Raw genomic sequence first — 9,497 nt, 5'->3', positions numbered from 1 at the left:
TGGCTTAATATCGAAGCATTTACTTTATTGTATTCCTTAGGCTTTCTTTAAAAATACTTTAAACATCTATCCAACGCATTATTGCCATTACTACTTTATTAAGTTCAAAAGCTAAAAAACAAATTAAAATCATATGGTAGAAACTAATTATCAAGTCTGTTTTATAATTATATTTTGATGCAATCCTTCATACAGGTCAGCCATAATACTGAACACAATGCAATTAGATTCCCATATGAATTATCTAATGGAAACAGTCTGATTTTCAAAATTGTGTCTTCTTTTGACGATGGCAAACAAAACATAAACTCGGGGTTTTCCAACCGTTGCAACTGATCATGATACGATAATTCTGGATGCAAATGAACTCATAATGCAGAAACAACATGAAGAGAGGCGAAAAATACCAGAGGGACATTCAAACTCACAAGTCGAAAACAAACTGACAACGCCATGGCTAAAAAAGAAAAAGACAAACAGACAAACAATAGTACACAAAACACAACATAAAAAACTAAAGACTGAGCAACATGAATGTTTGATACGAATTTCAGTCGATAAGAGAAAGAACAGAGCACGCAAAGAAGTAACGAAAAACCGAAAGTACAAGTACGAAAAGGGAAACAAACAGTATTGTACGTAAACGGTGCAAGATAACAACATAACCCCCCTCCCCCGAATAAAAAAAAAACAAGATTTCCAGAGGTAAATAGGCCTATACTGTTTTCAACAATAGTATTTATGTACAAAATATGTATGTATTGCTCTAAACCGTCCCGAGTTTAAAAAAGTAGCAACTACCTTCAATAGATACTATCAAAGAGCTGACATCAACAAAAAATCCCCAAAAGAACAACAAAAAACAACTTAAATAGAAAATGATGTCATTCATTGATGAGCTTCCTGACTTGTTATAGACACATACTCTGTTTCTCTTAGTTCTCAACCTTTCGCTTTTAATAATCTCATTTATTGGAATAACAAACGCTAAATAGAAGAACGTACAATAAAAATCAGTTCAAGAAAAGCACTTAACTCTATAATCCGGTAAAATTTAAAAAGAGCAAGCACAAGTAAACAATCATCAAAGTACCACGATTATCTTTCAGTAATAAAAAAAACCCAGTAAGTAATGCTTGCAATTTGTCCTGTCAATGTACCAAGAATTCAAAGTTTAAGTTCGGCTTGTTAAGATGAGCAATTGCTTTGTAAATAACATTGCTATCCGTTAGAAATAAGATTTCTGCAAAATAACCAATTACAATTTTAAACAATACTGTGGTAAAAAGTAATGACATTAACTAAAACTGGAAGAATAGGATCAAACATGTTTTCCTTTCTCAAATTTCACCAGGTAACAATACAACAGGTATTATTATTTCACGGACTTTTAATGTTTGTACTTTTTTTGCGTTAATGTAAGTTTTGTCACCGTAAAAAAAGGGTCATTATACTCTCCTATACTTAGATTGGTATAATAAATAACATCATGTTAAAAATGTCACTTAACAAAGGCGAAAACAGCTTTTTATATACAATTGTATTTTAACCTTAACCTTAACACAAGATTGACTATTGTTAAAAACAGTTTTTCTCTTTGTTAATGACAATTTTTGTCTAATTTAATAAAGAGCACAATAAAACAGTGTGGTCAATTACCTACACATTCCATACATATTAGGGACGAGGACAGCGCTTCACAACAGCTTTTTCCTTTAATCATTACGTCATGCCATTTACTTGTTGTTTTGAAGTTTATGATAAAAATAAGAAGATGTGGTATGTTTGTCTATGAGACGACTTTCCATCAGAGACCAAATGACGTAGGTACAAGTTAGCAACTGTAGGTCAACGTACGACCTTCAACAATAATAACCGTACCGCATATCAAGATATAAAAGACCCTGACAGGGCAAATGTAAAACAATTCAAACGAGAAAACTACCGACCTAATTTATGTACAAAACAATAAACATAAACAAAAAAACAAATATGATGTACACCATAATTAACCTGGGACAATGGTGTTACACCACAATGTAACAACAAATTATAGATATCAGTTGAAAAGGCTTCATTCACTCAGTCATCAGATCGACACAAAGTACACAAAATACAACTAACAAAAAGACTTAAGATACAAAGTATCGATCTGAGAGTACTCGCAATTCCTGAAAGCTAGTTCAAAGCCAATAGCAACTATGTATCCAAGGCTAAAAAATCAATCAATACACATCCAATTGATTTAGTGTAAAGGCGTTATAAACAGAAAAGCAGGATATTTTGCAATGCCAAAATATATAAGTATCTACAGAATGTAGCACCGATAATTTTCGTAGCTATATACAGCTATACGCAGTTATGTTTTAGATTTAATTTAATTTTAGACATAGAACATAGTTTTACTATAATTTGTTATTTAATCTTTCCCCTTATTTTTTGTTGTTGTTTTAGGGGTAACAATTATTTTTGCATGTGTTTACGTACGTGTCTGTCGAAATGCGGCGTTCACACATAGCCGATTATGGCTCCCGATTCGGTCGTTTTTTAACATGCGACAGATACGAATCGGGTCAGAATCGGACTGAGAACGGGAAAATAGTGACAAATTCGATTGGAAACGGTTGAATCAAGACGCTTCATGAACAATATCTGATTGTTGTCGTGATTAAATAAATATTTTTTACATTTTTTTATTAGTACCCAAGAATCACAGATCAGCTTTTGACAAATTCCAGTCAGTGGTTGATGATGTTTTCAAGTTTTTTTTTGTCTTTTATAATTGTGTGTTGGGATCAAATATGTGTCCGTATTTCTTATTTTTTTTTTAATATTTATATAGTAGAACGGAAAAGGTTTTTTCTTTATATTCAATTTATGATCTATGTCAATCTGTGCTGATCTCTACATGTTTACTAGTTAAACTATATGTTTATTCTTTTTTGTTTGGTTGCTGTATTGACGTTTACCTCAAATCCCCTTTTAGAATCTATAAATAAAGGCAACAGTAGTATACCGCTGTTCTAAATAAGAGATGAAGTATATCTGAAGATAACATTTGATATCTAAAAAAATTATCCAAGAAATGAACACCCCGGAATTATTTTGACAAAATGGATTTTCAATCGGCTCCTACTCTGTGTTGTGCATGCTATTTTACCGTTATATATAAACAATTTAATACTGATAAATCGAGATTTCCAAATATATAGCTTAAATGCATGCAGATCAAGGTTACAGGACAGCGTAATTTACAATGTGTAGGTAATATCTGTTATAATTGATTTAAACTTCATAAATTGATTATTTGAGGAATAAATAGCTCTGTTTTACATTTTATCGATTCCAATCGTGCTTCGAGTATATAAAACATTAAATGATATACAGATAAAATCTTTCTATTTTTGTGATTGATGGTATATTTTAGAATTGTCGTAAGTCAGAATGATTCGCTCAATGATCTATAAAACATATATATATAGTTTCTGTTTGATTTGAAACTGTTATTCAGGCTTGTATTGAATGCAATGATACAACAAATGAAGAGAAGATGAAGAAAAAGTAGAAGACAGAGACATTTGAAACCATATTTGACATTCGTCCTTTTGTCAATTCTCGAAGGATTTAAGCATATGTATGTTCAAACGTCTGTTCTGTCTTGTACTTGTACTTGTGTGTTTGTTTTCTGTTCAACCAGTATTTAAAATTTAAGTGTTACACTCACTTTTATTGTATTTTTGTTTGTGTACCTCGATATCAAAAGGAGGAGGGTGACGATATTGAAGGGCTAGTTAATCCCGCTTCATTTCAAATGCTTGACAGAAGGTAAACTATCTTCATGCATTCATAATTACATATTCTGTTGAGAATGATTTGGCTCGGATTTGATAGGAAATATGATAATTAAACCATTCTATTAAGGGACCAAAGATATACTACTGTAAAGTTATACAAAACTCATCAAGAATATATATTCAAGACTAATTTACTCCATTGTATATTCTTCTATACTGCTTTGATAAAAAGGATAATATATATATAGTGTTTAGTTATACTGAACAGAAGAATAGATGTTCATTCCTGTACACTTAAAAATACTTCGTGTATTGTGATTAGTCGTCCTTGTTTAATACCTACGAGAAAGTAACACCTCCCAAAACGAAAGCTGATTTTTTTATCAGCTACAGTTAAAGGGGGGATAAGGCGTCTGCGCAGTGCTAGTCAGTTTTGTTGTAGAAGTTAGAAGTGAATTACTACAGGTTCCAGCCCCGGTCGGGGAGGAGGTAAAGAATCAGATCTACTCTAACATTGTTATGTTGATTTTCTAGGCACTTAATAATATATATATAATCTAGTTTTTTTATATTAATTAGAAAAAATTAATAGCTTGTCAAAAGATATGACATTCAGTATATATTTTAAGTAATACAGTTATACACCGTATTATTATTTACGTAAAAATGAGGTTAACAAGCTATACGGTTCAGCGGAGTGTACGATCAGTTTGAAAATTTACTTGAAAACGTTATTTTCCGAATACTAAAGTTCCTTCAAAAGACCTCTTGCTGTATGACTGAAAATTGTGGGAAGATAAAATTATAAAAGTTCTCTCAACTTGGATTCATAGAGTGTAAGCTTGAAACCATTTAATCGATCATAGTTGTATATACGTGTCTCGATCTACAGTGTCAATAAGAACAAAATTTCCTGTGGAGACAGGTTATACTGTTAATGTATATCTTTGTGTTGGAATATAGAGAGACCATTGCCTTTCATTTTACACGAACGTTTGATAATTCTTAATTAAACAATTAGACACTTTTAAATATATCATCTAAAACCGTATAGAAAGTTATGTTTCGGGTTGTTCGATATTGTAGTATAAGAAAACATCAATAATGGTAGATTTTGAAGGACTATTATTAGAAGTTTAAACTCTAAATGCACGATCTGATAAACGAAATAAAAAATACAATTAACAGAAACAGAGAGGTAACCGAGGTGTGTGGATTTGAATTTTATTCACTGTTGTGATTCACATTATAATCCTAATCCTATTAGATTCAGATGAAATAGTATAACGATATAATTAAACAATACAACACGTGCACAGTAAGTAAAACAACATCTGGGAATTTAGGATTACATCGAACAGAAATTTGATAAAACTATTAGATATTACTAAATGTATAAGATACCTTCGTGATCTTTGTTCAAGCTGGTGTCACTTTCTTCATAGTATAATGCAGAAAAGTATGTTAGTATACAGCCATACTGGCACAAAACGTATTTGATTCAAGGAATTAATGAAATTTTTAAAAGATGGAATTTTCAAACAATAGTGATTGGAACTTCAGTGACGTGAAAAATTCAACAAATGTAACATTTAACGATGAATCGCTGATGACATACGAAACCGTGATCGCATCTTTCTTGACAGTTTCGACCGTATTCTCCTGGATATCAAACCTGAGTATCATTGTTGTATTTTTGAAGTTCTCATGTCTCAGGACAAAACATGATGTATTAGTTATCAACCTTGCGTTTACCAATTTGACCATTGCTACTGGAATAGCATTTTTTTCAACGTACACGTTAAATCCTGGAAATATATTTCATATGAAATTCGTGTGTATGAGCCTTTTCATGTTGATATTTGGTGGAATATTAACGTCCTTACTTGTGCTTCTTTGTCTTGCTTTAGAGAGATACCTCTGTATTGTTCATCCGTTAATCTACAGTCGAATTCGAAATCGCCACGTAGTTATAAGTAGCATCTTAGCATACATTATTGGCATCATTTACATAGTTTTACCATTCAATTTCAAAAACAAATGGGAGCATTATCATCTTTGTGTTGTTGACGTTTTTCCTTTCGAATTCAGTATCGCAGAGCAAGTTATTGGTGTGCTGATAATAGCATCCATTATTGTGATTAACTCTGTTGTTTTCAAGACGGCACTTTCACAAGCAGCTAGAATAAAAACACTTCTTAAGAATATTCAAAATAAACACACGAAAACGCGTAGAAGACAAAAAGGAAAAGCTTTTGTGACTGTTTTCCTGTTATCTGGAATTTCAGCTATATGTTGGATTCCATTATTAGTAGTTTTTGGATTAGAATCCGATCCTGATTTGAGTGAAGCGTATAGATGGATACTCACGCAACTACTGTATGTCCCGGTGTCTCTGAACTCTTCAGTCACGGCTGTTATTATAGGATATAGAAACAGACATTTTAGGGATGCTATAAAATCCTTTTTTTGCAAACGTCAGCATGAGTGCTTTGGAGTAAACGGAACCAACGTAACGATTTATGTCTGATCAGTTAAATGTTTTCTTTTACTGAAATTGGTAGATTTTAGTTTACCATTGGATTAGAATCTGATCCTGATTTGAGTCGTAACTATTTATGTCTGATAAGTTAAATGTTTTCTTTGACTTATATTGGTAGATTTTAATTTACCATGCTATCTGAAGTATATATACTGGGACACACGGATATAAAGCACTATTATATTGTTCAATTGTCTTCAACCCCTCTGGGTATCAATGTGAAACTATGTTGATGTGTGTAGGTTTAACAAAAGATATGGCAACATGTGCCACATTTTGTACACAAGTTTTGATTGATATACAAAGAATTGCTGTTGATTACTCTGTTGGCAGGGGTAACAAAAATGTTTTTAGACCCAAAAATAGTCTGGTGACCCATATATTTATTTTTATTATTCTAAAGCTTATTGTTTTGACTCTCAGATGTGAAATTAAAAAAAAAAATCAATGAACCAATTATTTGGAAATTTAAGAAAAAAATCTGTGTTTTTTGTGTGCAGCAATGTCAACGAGACTGGAGCGGGATTTAATAAATATGTATAAAACTACCATTATTTGTGTTTTATTTACATTTTAATCATTATTTTTGTGATAAATGAAGAACAAACCTTTCAAAATACTTTCAAAGGCTTGAAAAAAATCCAGATTTTTTACTTCAGGTATGCATTTATTCATACATGTGGTGCACCAACTTTGGTGATCGTTACCATGGAAACGAATCTATTAACATGATTTTTTCAACTCAAATTTTTATAGAGGCCATTGCATAGTATATGTATGCAAATTCAACGTTGGAAAAAAATGCTATATCTGTAGGGATCCACATTAAGACATCGAACAAGAAAGCAATATATGATACATAATATATTATATACATATATATATTTAATTTTTTTTCTTTCTAAACTTGAAAAGAATGCCTATAGAGTGGATATGATACATAAAAAAAGTAAGTCTCTTGTAACGAATTCTTCATAAGAAATAAAACTGTCTTTCTCCATTTATTATTTTCTGTTCGTACACTGACCGACCTGTCCTTGTGAAAGGACAACTTGCCGGTCATTAGGACACATAGAGTACTTTTCACATAAATACTGAACAATTTATGGCTAAAATATAATTCCGGACAGCAATAGGGCATGGTTAGAAAAACCCGGAACATTCAAATTTGGACAATTGAATACAGGTTTTTTATGCAATGAAACAAAAGTTTTGAAAGATTGGGGAGGGGGCCTAGAGAAAGATTATTTTCGCTAATATCAAATCATAGGACTTTCCCTCCAGTCTTCATTCAGATTTTGTTTATTGTCGATTTAATTATATTTTTGATAAAATATAAGATTGCAAACTCATTAACTATATTGATTTCATTTAGTATCACACACAGTAAGCCATCAAATCTCAACAACAAAAAAATGACTTTACATGTATGTTATACTTTACATGTATGTTATACTTTACATGTATGTTATTATAATATACTTTACATGTATGTTATACTTTACATGACTTTTAGTTATTATATCAAGGACAGTAGGTAGAAGTTTCATCAATTTATTGTAAAATTGTAATGTTTTGGTGAAATTAAAGAATGTAACGCCATAAATAAATGCGAATTCAAACTGTTCTTTCTTTTCTTAGTGTGATACTCCTTAAATTCATAATCATAACTTATCTACTACATACTTTTATTCCATCAATGTGAATATTATAATAGAAAAACAAAGGATATGGGGTATCCATCTATGTCACAAAATCAGTACATGCACAGCAAAAAAAAACACACAAAAGGAACAGCGCTTGTATTGCTGGTCTTCATCTCAAAGTCACAGTGAGGCCTTCAACACGGAGCAAAAAAAAACAAAAAACAAAAAAACAAAAAAACTCTCTCCTCACTGCAACTTTAAACGGCCCCTAGTTATCATTAAACTATTTGCTCTTAAGAATACTTGCCTGTACCTACATAACTTGTAGACAAATACAGGATTCATTTTTAAACTGAAATGGTCCTTTAAATGTACGTCGAACAAAAAAGCAATATACATATAGTTATCTAAGTTTATTTCATTTTAAACTTGAAAATAAGGGCTATAGAGTGAATTTAGAACATACGAGAAAAAGCAAGTTACACAATTGTCTTATCTGTTTCTTGTAACGAAAACGTCAGAAGAAAAATCGTCTTTCTCCATTTATCATTTTCTATCCGTACACTGGCCGACTTGTCATTTTGAAAGGACAAGATACCGAGCATTAGGTCAGTTATAGTACTTTTACGGAAGCCCAGAGGGGACCTACAAAAATATAATATTATATCGTTATCTCAATATATATATCGTTATTTCGATATAATTAAATCGTTATCTCTATATTTATATCGTTATATCGTTATATCCATATATTTATTTCGTTATCTCAATATATATATCGTTATTTCGATATAATTAAATCGTTATCTCGTTATCTCGATATTTATATCGTTATATCGATATATTTATTTCGTTATCTCGATATAATTATATCATTTTCTCGATATAATTATGTCGTTATCTCGATATCATTATATAGTTAAGGTGGGGTTATGGCACCTTTTTTCAAATAACTCAAAAACTTCTACAGATATCAAAATTTAGCAGAGAGTAAAATTGATCAATACATTATGATCTGCCTTTGTCGAAATTTAAGTTTAGGTTGATCGGAAAATTCGTTTCAGAGCTATGGCCCTTTATTTGCATTTTTTCTCATTTTTTTTTATAATTTTGACAATATTTTTAAAAGCTAGAGCCTTTTTTTATTATTATTATTCCAAAATATTTCCTGTTTACGCTTACCTAAGTCGTCCAGGTTACAGATTAAGGTTCCCGGTTTACAAAAATGCCATCTATACAGGGGCAATAGAAAGCTAACAAAGTCCATTTTAACCTTTATTAAACATTAAGTTTTAAATGTCTTAGGCTAGCTTGAACTAGTATATATATATCTTTAATATACACAAGATCGTAATAAATGAGATGTAGTAAGAGAATTAATAAGACAACTCTTTCCTGGGACAAATTGGCGTTATTGTAATAAAAAAAATGTACACAGGAAAATATAAATATAATGGTTTTGTCGTTAGGAGTTACTGTAACTGTCAATTGATCCTCCAGTGATTTAGCAAACAC

General features: G+C 31.1%; 1 protein-coding gene across 1 annotated transcript; it reads left to right on the top strand.

Moving 5' to 3' along the window:
- The first annotated feature begins 5,364 nt into the window (after nt 1-5,364).
- On the top strand, nt 5,365-6,883 carry LOC127731256 (melatonin receptor type 1B-B-like). Its single transcript, XM_052240283.1, has one exon. It carries the CDS (start codon nt 5,404-5,406, stop codon nt 6,322-6,324), a length of 921 nt encoding a protein of 306 aa, XP_052096243.1. The 5' UTR covers nt 5,365-5,403; the 3' UTR covers nt 6,325-6,883.
- The last annotated feature ends 2,614 nt before the right edge of the window (nt 6,884-9,497 follow it).

This window comes from Mytilus californianus, unplaced genomic scaffold, assembly GCF_021869535.1.
Source record: "Mytilus californianus isolate M0D057914Y unplaced genomic scaffold, xbMytCali1.0.p SCAF_1, whole genome shotgun sequence".
NCBI classification, from domain to species: domain Eukaryota; kingdom Metazoa; phylum Mollusca; class Bivalvia; order Mytilida; family Mytilidae; genus Mytilus; species Mytilus californianus.
The sequence above is the reverse complement of the archived record's forward strand: the minus strand, read 5'-3'. Positions and strand labels throughout refer to the sequence as shown.

Coding starts and splice junctions, on each gene's coding strand:
- LOC127731256 (XM_052240283.1), top strand. CDS start 5,404: ATGACATACGAAACCGTGATCGCATCTTTCTTGACAGTTTCGACCGTA.